The sequence below is a fragment of the Oryzias latipes genome, chromosome 21, assembly GCF_002234675.1.
Source record: "Oryzias latipes chromosome 21, ASM223467v1".
Lineage (NCBI taxonomy): Eukaryota > Metazoa > Chordata > Actinopteri > Beloniformes > Adrianichthyidae > Oryzias > Oryzias latipes.
In genome coordinates, this window is record NC_019879.2 from 7531128 (window position 1) to 7545120 (window position 13993).

The 13993-nt window shown below is 37.5% G+C and overlaps 1 protein-coding gene across 2 annotated transcripts in view; it reads left to right on the forward strand.

Moving 5' to 3' along the window:
• Positions 1 to 13993, forward strand: part of nalcn (sodium leak channel, non-selective) — a 76445-nt gene that overhangs the window by 27880 nt on the left and 34572 nt on the right. For both annotated transcript variants that reach the window (XM_020712912.2, XM_004081445.4), the window contains exons 13-17: positions 3307 to 3438; positions 3757 to 3924; positions 8897 to 9088; positions 11143 to 11280; positions 11671 to 11745. In XM_020712912.2, coding sequence (XP_020568571.1) covers positions 3307 to 3438; positions 3757 to 3924; positions 8897 to 9088; positions 11143 to 11280; positions 11671 to 11745 — 705 coding nt within the window. The remainder of the gene's footprint in view (positions 1 to 3306; positions 3439 to 3756; positions 3925 to 8896; positions 9089 to 11142; positions 11281 to 11670; positions 11746 to 13993) is intronic.

Genomic DNA, 13993 nt, shown 5'->3' on the forward strand with positions numbered 1-13993 from the left:
CAGAGGAAAGACAAATTATTACTCTGTATGGGTAAATGTATGGGTGAAAGGCTACATAAAGAAAATGTTTAGCTATCTGCAGCATTGGAGTTTAGTTTATGCCTACGCCATAGCCCTTCTTCCACAGTGTCTGCCTAGTAATGTTGTCTTTGTGAACTTTGTGAAGACAGTGGATTTTTGGTTAGAGTGCTAGCTATTTATTCTTGTCTTTAAAAAAACTGTTTATTAACATTTGCAATTATATTTTACTCATGTTGTTCAGACCTTTCTTATAGTTACAAACATTTCTATGGTGTGTGCATGATATTATCTGTGAATTTTGGCCTAAAATATTACTAAAATTCTTTTAATCCTATGAACTCTAAGACTGTGAAGAAAAGAAAATTTGAAAACGAATTAAAAACCCTGTAGAGGTAAGAAAAAATATATTAAAGAAATGTAGTTATAAAAGATTCTAAAGAAATGCATTTCCTATACTATTTGGTGGTTGCCCTTTAACAAGACAAAATGTAATATTTTTTAAATCATGAAAAATTAACAGTATAAATAGAAATTTAACAATAAATGAGTTTTTGCAAAGTTTGAAAAAGGCTTTAGATGAAGTTTGACAGCTTATCAAATCCAAAATCCCTTTTTTCAAATCAGTCCTTTAATTTACACAAACAGTAATTTTACATAAAAAAAACAACAAACAAAACTAAATTCACTGAAAACTATCTAATATGCTCAACGGAGACCATAAGTGATTAACTTTGCATAATTTGAAATAATTTTGGTAAAGAAAGTGACCTGTTATTTTTACACTTCTATAGCTTGCAGCAAAAGCAGATGAAACAAGTTAAGATCACACAAACCAGTGTATCATTTCATTTTTTCCCAATTATTTGAGCAGTAAGCTAAACTGCAGATGGTTTCTTCCAGACTTGAGTTTGTTTTATTCTAAGCACATGTATGTGTAGGAGGGTGGATGGCAGCAGTCCTGTTTTTTTTTTGTTTGTTCCGGGGTGAATTTGATCTTTCTAAAACTCCCTTTTACCACTCTTCATCTGTCTTCAAATATTCCTCACATATTTATTTTCTCCATTTTTCATGCGAGTCTGTTTTAGGATGTGTGATTCTCCCCACTCATAAGCCGTTCGTTCTGTCATATAAGTGGAGATTAAGGTTGCAGTCACAACTGTCACATTGTTTTGTAAAAGAATAAATGGTTACTCCCTTTTGTCTATAAGAGGAGCGTGTTTTTGTCTCGTCTCTGTCTGGATAATGAGTGCATCTCCGCTCATGAATTTTTCTCTAATCTGATGTTGCTGAAGGCAGTGCTGTTGCTATTCCCGCAGGAAATTGTGTACCTTTGTTGCATCTGCCTTGCTTGTTCTTCGTTTCTGAATACTCACTGATTCGGGGGTTTTGCACAATTGCTAATAATTGCTAACTTCTCCTAATTTCAGGCAGTTTTGTGTCTTCTCTTCTTTACCCTCTTTGTAAACTACTGGATAAATTTAGAGCCCTAGATAAAAACTGGAACCATGTCTATCATAACACCTGTATGAATGTGTTCCGTCTACACTTATTGTACTTTAAAAAAAACTTATTTTGTTAAATATTTTCTATTGGTTATTTTGAAATCTATTTTCAGTTTGACTGTTCAGAAGTTTTCATAATAATACAATAATGTTCTAATGTTCTTTAAGGAATGTTTTTTTTAGTAGATGTTTCAGGAAGTCTGCTGTTCCTCAGCCCCCAAAAATACACTTCTGGTAATCATGGTGAAACAAAAAAAACAAACAAAACAGACGTTTAACCTTAAAACTAATCCCCGACAAAATGTATTACGCATTTTGAAAATTAGGGGATTAAAAACCAAATAATAAAGCTGTTACTGGTTCAATAAATGATTAATTTGGTTCAATAAAAAAATCTGTTTAGTTTTCAATTTATTACCTAAACTAGGTTTGCTTGGTTTTGATAAAAAAAAAATCACATACGGTAATTCATCTTTTAAACAAAATGGGAGCATTTACAAAGAAAATTGCAAATGATCAATAAAACCTGAAGCAGTGTTTTGCCTAAAAATAAAGGTAGGAAAAAGAAAATGTATATATTAAATCGCTAAGTTTATGTTGATGAGCTAATTAAGAGCAAGTTAGAAATTAATTGACCAATTTTTTAAAATTACCTACTAATTTAGAAGAAAATCTCAGAAGAAGGATCGGGTCAATTGACTTGTGACTGAAAACAGTGAGACAAATGATCACATGGTACTTTAAGGGATAATTATGGAAGCGTATTGCATTCAATTTAAAAAATAGATTTAAAAAAAACACGGGAGATCTTCATTCAAATGTTTTCTGTGATTTTAGTTTTTCAGAACGACAAAAGCAAAAGATAACAACCTCTGTGCATGACAACTACAAGATGAGTGGCAATTAAAAGTTGGAACGCCACAGTGTGTTCGTGTCATAGACATTATCTGTTTTGTTCATTTGTTTATTTTTGTCTGTAGTGATGCAGAAAACGAGCAGAGGCAAGCAGGGACCGTCAATAAAGTACACAAAAACATCCAAGACAGTTTCTCAGTAACTCACCGTGAATAATGTCAAAAACATCACAAGAAAACTCACTAATGTTAAAACCAACTCCACAGAAATCCGTAATGGCAGTTCTCTTTCTCTTAGAGTGAACCAGCATGTTCGAGTAATGCAAGATGTAGACGCGTCCTTATCTCTTTGCTTTAGGACTACAACTGTTGTAGTCTGAAAAAAATTAGAACCAATTCCAAAAATATTTTATCAAATTCAGAAAACAAATTATAGCGAATTCTGGAAAAAAACAAAAAAAACAACAACAGTTTCTAAAAAAATTATTGCAAATTCAGAAAGAAATTGTGGGAAAAATCGGAAAAAAATTCTAGCAAAGTTGACCCCACCCAAAACATCAACGTCCAGCAGGTCACCCACGAACTTCACTGCTTTGTGCCCGATATTGCCGTCGGGATTGACTCACAAACAAACAAAAATAAACAGTTTATACTGCTCGATATTTAAAACTTTCCAAACGTTAGTAAGTAAGAAGACCAAAACATCAACAAAATGGATCATGTCTATGGACACACTGTGGCTTTTTAACTTCTTTTGCAAGTCATCTTATAGTTTTTATGAGCAGTAAAGGTTGGTGCTCAGGCGGTTTGTAGTTTTAGAATAGAACAAAAGATGATCAGAGTGGGACTTGAAGATATCTTGGCTGCTTTCTTTGCATTTAATTCACACTGAATGCATTTTGCAGATAAACTTTGCTCTGTTTCCACAGCAAATGATGCGATCCTCAGTCTTCCATATGTTCATACTGAGCATGGTGGCTGTTGATGTCATCGTAGCTGCAAGCAACTACTATAAAGGTGAAAACCATCGAAGACACTATGATGAATTTTACCTGGCTGAGGTGAGTCCATTTATTTCTACCTCTATTTAGAGTTGTAAAAATCTTCTGTTTTTTTTATTTTATGGCGCTGCTGTCCTTAAAGTTGCAAAAGCAAACTCACATCCAAAATACCCAAGATTCAGTTTAAAGACTGAAGATAAATAGATTCACATGTATGTCCATGATTGCATTCTTGCTAAAAACAACTTTTGAACTGTTTTTCATTTAAAAAAAAACATGCACACATCTACATACAGTATGTACACTAATATACTTTGAAAGTGGTGACTCAATGCAAAAACATCCATTTGTTTTGTTTTTTGTTTTAATCCATTTCAGGTTGCGTTTACGGTGCTTTTTGACTTGGAAGCTCTTCTGAAAATTTGGTGTCTTGGCTTCACCGGCTACATCAGCTCCTCTTTACACAAATTTGAATCCCTGCTGGTGATGGGCACTACACTGCACATCTACCCTGACCTGTACCACTCCCAGTTCACGTATTTTCAGGTATGGATGCAGAAAGAAACAGAGACAGATTTTTTATGTGAATACTTGCTTAACTTACTCTACCAAATTAGAATGTGAGTCATTTATCATTCCCTTGAATTAAATACAATAAAAATGAAACATTAGTCAGAAAAAACATTTGAATTTTGGGCTTAACATGATCTGTGGTAATACATTATCATAAAGATATCAAAATACACATTTTTTGTTTAAAGCCATATTATCTAAATATGTTATCAGGATGTTACTAATGTACCGTAGTGCCCACCTTAAAGTAGAAGTTCCCATGTCAAATTATGAGAAAGTCGCTTTAGAGTTTCTGTCTAATATCTCTCTTGTATACTTTACAGGTTTCCAAAATTAGAAATAAAAATCAACTGTAAAAATTATTGCCTTATTGCACTAATAGCATCATAGGGCAGATACAAGGCTCCTGTTGCCAAGCAGGACCTGCTGACCCCAAATTCTTCACAAGCCGACTTGTGAGAAGCAATTTCCCCTGTGGGATCAATAAAGTATTCACATAAGCAATTTTGACAGTGCTCTTAGGAGAATGTATTTTATAACCTAAACTAAAGCAGAGCAGCCAGGCTAATCTTCTCAGGCTTAAACTATAACGAGCATGAGGACCAACCATTCTAAAGGGCCTGTTTTCTGCAGAAAAATAAAGGAGCACAAACCAAGAGAATTAAAAGTGGAACTGATAGGCAACAAACTACAATGCAATGATGAAAATTCATCTGACTTTCATTTATTTGTGGCGCTGTAACAGACTGGCAACCTGTAGGGCAGGGGTCGGGAACCTATGGCTCGCGAGCCATATATGGCTCTTTTGATGGTCACATGTGGCTCGCAGACAAATCTTTAATTATACTTTTTTTTTCATTAGACCAGTCCTTCTCGGGCGCGATGCGATGCCAGAGGCGCGCAGTAGTTGCGGTGCTTGGAGAGAAAAATCTGCGCCAGCGCTATAAGTTTACAATTATCTATAATTTCACAGAGTTTGTACCAACTGGAAACCTGTGAATTGCCGTGCCTAAAACTGCGCGCTCCCGTCTCTGAGAAAGAGCGCGGAGTTGCGGGGACGGGATGTGTGAGGGAGAAAGCAGAGGGTGGGGGTGAGGTGTTGTGGGGACAGGCAGCAGGTGAACCGCGCAGGGATTGTAAAAACGTAAAACCCGCTGCCTGTCACTCACTGCAGCGTGTGAGTGTGTGTTTGGCTCCCCGTCTGCATGTGAGCGTCTGCCTCACATCTAAAGAACAGTCAGACATAAGATCACGTTTAAAGTCTCAATGCCTGCATGAAGCAGAAACTCACCACGTATCAACCAGACTAGACCATCAGCAAAACTACCACGAGAAATACTCATCATTTATTAGCAATAGCATAACAATGTTATTAAAAATAATCCACAGACTTATTGTACTTTAAAAGTGTTGAAATTACATCAAATGCACACATTCACTTGTATATTTAGTTTCAAACATATCGTTGCGGTCTGAGTTGGACTGGGTGGCTGTTGGGCCGCGTTATAAGTTCTGGAGTTCATGAAACGCATCAAGCAGAGATCTGATTGGCTCTCAGTTCTGTCGCTCAGCCTGTTGTTAGGTAGTTTGGACCTATGGGGTTCAGCTATGGGCCGATTAAGGGAAATGGGAGGGCTGACGCGGCAGTGAGCGAATATAAATTTGGGAGACGCGCTCTCGTCTCGGCGGGAGAGATTCAGGAGTTGCTGAATTAATTTTACGGCGTTTGTTGTGGTCTACAGTAACCAGAATAAAGAACCTTAAAAGAGGTTAAGTCTCCGTGCCTCAGTGTGGGATAGGGACGCTACATTATTGTATGGCTCTTTTTAAATTACATTTAAAAATATGTGGCGTTTTATGGCTCTCTTGGCCAAAAAGGTTCCCGACCCCTGCTGTAGGGTGTTCCCCGACTTCACCCATCAGTAGCTGGGCTGACTCCAGCAAGGATTTAGTGAGTACAGAAGATGGATGGATGCATTTATTTGCTATAACTTTATATATTTATGCTCCTATATTACAATACTGACCGATTTAGTCCAAAAAGTTCAAGTCCTCTGGTCAAAATACGACAGTTATGTCTTTATAATTCCTTTTATACCAGTTGGCTAACCATTAAGTTGGTCTCTTGACTACTCTGGCTCCTTTTTCTGTCCTATCTCAGTTTTCTATTTTAAACTATCTCCTCTGTCCTTCTACTAACATTTTATCATTACAAACAAACTGCTCTAAATAACACTTGAGGCACCTATCAGTACATGAGAGAGCATTTAATCAGAAGCAGTAGTGCTTTCTGTAGAACATACAAGCGTTATTGGAACGTACTTCTCTGTCTCATTCGTGGTTTCACCTCTTACAGTTGTCACCTGGTTATTTAAGGAGTACTCTATCAGCTTAAACAAGTATAACTCAGTTTTGTTCACAAGACGTTCATTTCAGTCTTGAACCCATTTATGCCATATGTTGCTAATTTGCAAGAACTTTTGGAAATACTGTAGGTACTTGAATATTTTTTATAAACCTCACTTTGCAAAGTATAAGTTGCAGATATTTGTGTAGTTTGGCTGGGGTTGTGAATTATACTCAGGTTCGACTCATGTGATTTTTAAAATAAAAATAAATAGCAACAACCACTAGATAGCACTGTAGGGTTGTGTGTCAGTATTTACTACTGACAGAAACACAGAAGAAGCGCTGCATAGTCTTACTCAGGGCTTGGCAGAGTTGTTCTGAAGTGACACAGAAGATTAAAAATTAAACAGATTTAGTGATTTAATACGATGTTTAAAGTTTAGGTGACTTTTAAGAATGTTCTTTATGCAATGGCTGTCTTAATAATTGTTCATATGTTGCAGTAATTTGCTAGATTCCTCCAATGTTTCATGAAGCTAAATACGGTTACAGCAGTAAAGCGTGCAGATATTCAGTCTATTACTGTTTTCTATTAGGGTTTGCCTTTCAAGATGAAACGTCCATTCTTGCTCCCGTATTTTGTAACATACATTTCTCCCAAAAGTGCAATTTGTACTTGTATTAATCCCATATGTTGTTATGGGACATTCGGCAGTGAACTGGTAGAGATTCAGTAGATTTTCTTTGCTGTATAGTTAAGGAAAATATGCTGATGATAATATCTATGTAATAATAATAATGATAATAATAATAATAGTAATAATAATAATAATGGTAGACAGAATTAAAAGAAAACTAACCCCCCCAGCTGGATAAGCCATGTGAATAATCTGAGGTGCTCCTCAAATGCAAAATAACTAATGGGTTTTGTTTTTCGAGTAGGTCACTGGAGACCAGAATAAACACGGAGGAGTCACAGGACATATTTTACATGATCCTATTACAGTATTTATTTTTTTAGTTTATTTTTTTAGTCAATGCTTTTTTCCCTAATGAGTGGTATTTAGGAGCCCACATGAATAATGCACCTCACTTGCTTATCACAAGACGTCCTTCATCATCCATTTTTGCTGATATCTATAAAAGTAAAACCCCGTTTAAATGTGCGACCTTTAAGTCACAAGTAATTAACCTTAAAGCTTGGTGCTGAACCCAGAAGTGTCCCAGTCATATGTGAACGAGCACAGATCAGAAACCTTGTATTTTTATTTTCTATTTGATTTTATTCATACACAAATAAGTGACATTTAATTATTAAAGGTTAGACTTATTATGTTTTGGTTTGAATGAAATGTCATTTGCTTTGTAAAGCAAAGCAAGCTTTGTAAAAAACAGTGGTTTTATTAGAACCAGTTCGACATTTTTTCTTTTGTTTTGAATTCTGTAACAACACTTATTTCAGCACATATTATTGTTATTTATAATAAAAACTTTGAAAGACCTTTTTTTCTTTTTGACAAATGTACATAATAAATAGATGTAATTTACCCGCCATGTTTGGACTGATTGCCTGCAGTATTTCTCTAAAGGTTTTACCACTGCCTGATTAAAAACAAACAAAAAACTGTTATTTATCATTGAAAAATCATTAAACTTTGTTTTGTCTCACAAAAAGTTAAAGCTAGACAACACAGTTATCTGATACTTTCTTTAAACTAGTTTCTAGAGTATATGAATTGCTAAAACATGTATATTCCAAATATTTCATAAAAGCAAAACATGCTTTAATAAAACAAGTTCAAAATAAGTGTTAAAAGTTGCATTAGGATTAAATAATATCACCTGCTAATAGGGAACATTTCAACAATTTATATATATATATATATATTTTTTTGTGTTATAACAATAATTATTTGACGTAGAAAAACCTCTCACAAATGTGGAGAGATTCACAAATGATTATTAACAATTGTTTCTTTATTGTGCAACTGCATGTAAATTTCTTTAAATTGAAAAATGTGCAATAAAGTTTATTTAAAAAAAGATTCACAAATGAGAGCGGGTTTGTGAATGCACATTTTAAAATTTGCATGATCTGTGAGTTCATATTGCAAATGTACCTAAAAATGATGTCTTTGAAGCATCTTTTGTGCATTTCTGAAAAATTTATTGTGAATTTCTGAAAGATTTATTGTGTTTTTGTGAAACACAGCGTTCACATTTGTGAGAAACACTTGTTGTGCATGTGTGAAACATTTAGTGTGCATGTGTAAAAGACAACGTGTGTGTTTGTGAAACACAGGGTGTGCATTTCCAAATTTATATTGCATGTTGCGTAAAATTACAGTTGTGAATCAGAGCGTGGGTATTTGTTGTGTGCAGGTTGTGTGCATTTCTGATTATTGAGACTGAATTCACTCCATACAATAGCCTCTTTGTTATTGATATTAGCAAGGGCAAATACATTTTCTGGTTGTTATTTTTTTCATTAAAAATGGATTTATCAGATGAGGTTTCAAAATGATACTTATGCATGTTAATAAATGCTTAATGTCGCAGAGAAGAAAATAAAGTTGTGTATGTTTCTGTCCCTTAGGTGCTGCGTGTGGTACGTTTAATTAAGATTTCACCAGCTTTGGAGGACTTTGTGTACAAGATATTTGGTCCAGGTAAAAAACTGGGCAGCCTGGTGGTCTTCACAGCCAGCCTTCTCATCGTCATGTCAGCCATCAGTCTTCAGATGTTCTGTTTTGTTGAGGAACTAGACCGTTTCACTACATTTCCCAGGGTAAGCACCTCTCATGCCATACCTACCTTTGTCCATACAAATAAAGCTTTCAACATTCGTAGACATTTGATTTCTGAAAAGTTATGAGGGATCTTTTCAAAAAAAATCCATCCTTGATTTGTTTTTTATTTTAGTAAACGACACATTGGAGCGATTCTAGTTTGCATAGGGGGCATGTTTTTGTTTTTCACTGTACCTAAAAAAAAACAAGACAACTGTATTCTTAAGAGATTCATTTACTCTGTTAAGTAGCGACATCTGAGGGGCTTCGGGACATTTTCTTTCATTTGTAAGTCATGAAAGCTTAAATGAATTCCACTTGTATGGAGAGAAATTAGACTCAGTCGGATTTGTGCGTGCGTAATTCTTGATTTGTGCGTAAATTAGGATTTGTGTATGCATATTCTTGCTTTGTGCGTGCGTAAATTAGGATTTGTGCATAAATTTGGATTTGTGCGTGATTTGTTAATCATATTATACGTTTTGTGTATAAGTTCAAAAAATATAAAATAAAAAAAATACAAAATGCAATTTACGTATGCACAAATTAAGATTACAACAGCTTGAAACTACTTACACACACACGTCTTTAAAAAACACGCACGAATCCTTTGTTACGCACACACGAAGCCAAAGTTACGCACGGATCTACCGTGAGACTCTTTTCACGTCTCACAAATTCGTCCGTAAGTGCTGCGTTTAAATACCAGTGGAATGCTCGGTCATTAGACTTTTCCTATCAGCCTTCCCTTCTAAACGTATTTCCTTCAGTGGGTGTAGCAGGGCTTAAAAAAACTTTAAAGGAAAATAAAAATTATTATCTGAGAATATGACGTTCAATTTTAAACGCTAATATATATATTAAAAGTATATTATTCTCCGAGACACCAAATTGATACAAAATGCGTAACAGGAACAACCAGTAGGGGGCACTGTTTTTTTTCTTCTGGAAAAATCAAAGGCAGTCAGACTGAGAGGGTCACGGGAAGAATGGCGGCCCATCTCGGTGGTCAGCGCCCCGAAGTAAGTAGCCTCTATGTTCAACACTAACATCTACTGTCTTCATGTATTGATTGAGTCATTGTCTGGATACGTTTAGAAGGGACGGCTGATAGGAAAATTCTAATGACCGAGCATTCCACTGGTATTTAAACGCAGCACTTACAGACGAATTTGTGAGACGTGAAAACAGTCTCACGGTAGATCCGTGCGTAACTTTGGCTTCGTGTGTGCGTAACAAGGGATTCGTGCGTGTTTTTTAAAGACGTGTGTGTGTAAGTAGTTTCAAGCTGTTGTAATCTTAATTTGTGCATACGTAAATTGCATTTTGTATTTTTTTTATTTTATATTTTTTGAACTTATACACAAAACGTATTATGTGAGTAACAAATCACGCACAAATCCAAATTTATGCACAGATCCTAATTTACGCACGCACAAAGCAAGAATATGCATACACAAATCCTAATTTACGCACAAATCAAGAATTACGCACGCACAAATCCGACTGAGTCTAATTTCTCTCCATACACTTGATAATGTGAGTCTGTTAGTGTACCCTAGTGTGCTTGGACAATAGTTTGAATGCAGATGGACTACACAACAGACCAAAAAGAGGACGTTAACTCAATAGAGTGCTAAAAATAGACTACACGGTTTAAAATAATGACCTGCTTTGTCTGTAATTGTGTATTGAATTAAATCCTAAAATTATATTTAAAAAGCAGTCTTATGGGTCTCAGCCTCTCATACTGTTTGGTAAGGTATCAGGTGACAGAATCTGGCTCTTTTTCTCCTTTTTTTCATCTATATAATCAAAAAACTAAATGAAAGTAATCATGCTGGTGAGACAAGGTCGGTGTGGGGGGGATGCACACTTAACTGCGCTATTTACTCTCAGTGCGTTTAAAATGTCTTGTCTCTTTGCAATGCCCTCAATCCATTTGTTGTTATACCTCTCTGTACTGCTGTTTTTCTGTGTTGTGTACCTTCTGGCCTTTTTAGCCTTTAGCATCCTCCAGGTTCTCCTATCATGTTTTTTTTTCTCCCTGCAGGCATTTATGTCAATGTTCCAGATCCTTACACAAGAAGGCTGGATAGATGTCATGGATCAGACCTTGGTGGCTGTTGGACGGATGTGGGCTCCAGTTGTTGCTATTTACTTCATTCTCTATCATCTCTTTGCTACTCTGGTGAGCAGAACTACTGTGTTTGTTTTTTAACTATAAATTATTTTCTGTTCGGTTCCATTTTATTTTGATCATCAAAGAAAAGCTGGAGGACACAAGTGGGTCAAACTCCCTTTTAATGTGATCCATTAGTGCCCTGCACTTCTAATGTCTTATCTGTCTGTCTGATAATCAGACATTTCCATGTTTGTCCCCCGATACAGCAGTGACACCATCATTCTCAGCCACACCTGTCTCCAGAAAGACAGGATGCAGTAAATCGACCTGACAGTGCTACTTAAAAAAAAGCATTCTGCGTTGTTTTGCTCAATTACGAATAAAATATTGTTATTGGTTTTACATTTTTCAGCTGTATTTAACATTTTGAATAATGTTACTCTTACTTCATTTTAGATTCTGCTGAGTCTTTTTGTGGCTGTTATCTTGGATAATCTTGAGTTAGATGAAGACTTAAAGAAGCTCAAACAGGTAAGAACCCCGTTGATTCTGCAAGCTAAACACGTGTGATTTCCTGCTCATAGCTCTATACATTTTTTGGCATTTGTGTTCCTGTCTAAAAGGAAATCCTGACTCCACAAGGTTTAGCCTTTTTCGACTACGTTCACACTGCAGGCTGAAACGACCCAATTCCGATTTTTTTTGCCCCTATGCGACCTGGATCTAAACTTTTCATGACAGTCTGAACGACACAGATCCGATCTTTTCAACTGTGACCCAGGCCACTTGGGTATCTTCTTTCTCTTTCGGCTTTTCCCATCAGGGGTCGCCACAGCGAATCATCCTTTTCCACCTCACTCTATCATGAACATCTTCTACCCTAACGTTAGCCAACTTCATGTCCTCTGTTAAGACATCCATGTATCTCCTCTTTGGCCGTCCTCTTGCCCTCCTGCCAGGCAGCTCCATCTCCAACATCCTTCTACCAATATATCCACTATCCCTCCTCTGAACATGTCCAAACCATCTCAGTCTGGCTTCTCTGACTTTGTCGCTAACACAGGCAACATGAGCCGTCCCTCTGATGTACTCGTTCCTTATCCTGTCTAACCTGGTCACTCCTAAGGAGAACCTCAACATCTTCATCTCCGCTACCTCCATCTCAGCCTCTTGTCTCTGTCTCACTGCTACCGTCTCTAACCCATAGAGCAGAGCTGGTCTCACCACTGTCTTGTACACCTTTCCTTTGAGTCTTGCTGGCACTCTTCTGTCACACAACACTCCTGACACTTTCCTCCAACCGCTCCAACCTGCCTGCACTCGCCTCTTCACCTCTTTTCCACAATCCCCATCACACTGAACTGTTGACCCCAAGTACTTAAACTCCTGCACCTTCTTCACCTCAGTCCCCTGTAACCTAACGCTTCTACCTTGATCCCTCTCGTTCAGACACATGTATTCTGTCTTACTACGACTGACCTTCATACCTCTTCTTTCCAGAGCAAACCTCCACCTCTCTAGCTGTTCCTCCACCTGCTCTCTACTCTCACTGCAAATTACAATGTCATCCGCAAACATCATTGTCCAGGGAGATTCCTGTCTTACCTCGTCTGTCAGCCTGTCCATCAGCATAGCAAACAAAAAAGGACTCAAAGCTGATCCTTGGTGTAGTCCCACCTCCACCTTGAACTCCTCTGTCTGACCTACAGCACATCTCACCACCGTCATACTTCTCTCATACATGTCCTGAACTACTCTGACATACTTCTCTGCCACTCCAGACGACCTTATACAGTACCACAGCTCCTCCCTCGGCACCCCGTCATACGCCTTCTCTAAATCTACGAACACACAATGCAGCTCCTTCTGACCTTCTCTGTACTTTTCCATCAACATTCTCAAAGCAAAAATGGCATCAGTGGTGCTCTTACGGGGCATGAAACCATACTGCTGCTCACAAATCTCCACCTTCTTCCTAAGCCTGGCTTCCACTACTCTTTCCCACAGCTTCATTGTGTGGCTCATCAACTTTATTCCTCTATAGTTGCTGCAGTTCTGCGTGTCACCCTTGTTCTTAAAGATCGGGACCAGAACGCTTCTCCTCCATTCCTCAGGCATCTTCTCACTCTCTAAAATCCTATTGAACAACCTTGTTAGAAATTCCACTGCTGTCTCTCCTAGGCACTTCCATAGGAGAGCAAACGATTTCAAAAGATCGGATACCTATTGGATTCAGGACCACATACCCAGGCCACTTGGGTATGTGGTCCTGAATCCAATAGGTATCCGATCTTTTGAAATGCGACCACCGTCTGACCGGCCAGGCCACATGTATCTGACCCGTACGTCATTGATACGCTACAAACTTCTTAATTCTGCATTGAAGTAGGCGGGAACGAGAACATAAACATCAACCATGGCGGACGATGTTGCTGAGACCAGTCAGTGGAAGGGAAGCAAGGTCAACGATTTGATTCATATTTGGGGTGACAGCTCTATTCAGGCCAAACTCAAGGGCTCTTGATGCAACTGGGCGGTTTTTGAAAATATTTTGAGCGAAATGGCCGAGCGTGGTGTTGAACCTTTCCCGCAATGACTTTTTTTTCCCCTTTCCGACCGTGGTCAGAAGCACGGGGGACCTCCGGGGTTCACTTCCCCGTTCTGACCCTTAGATTCTCGAGAACGGGTTAGTAAAGAGTCAATAAAATTTATTCTGGGGGAAACCTTTTATTATTGTTCTCCTTCCTCCGTAACACACAACATGAATGCGCGGCCCCAC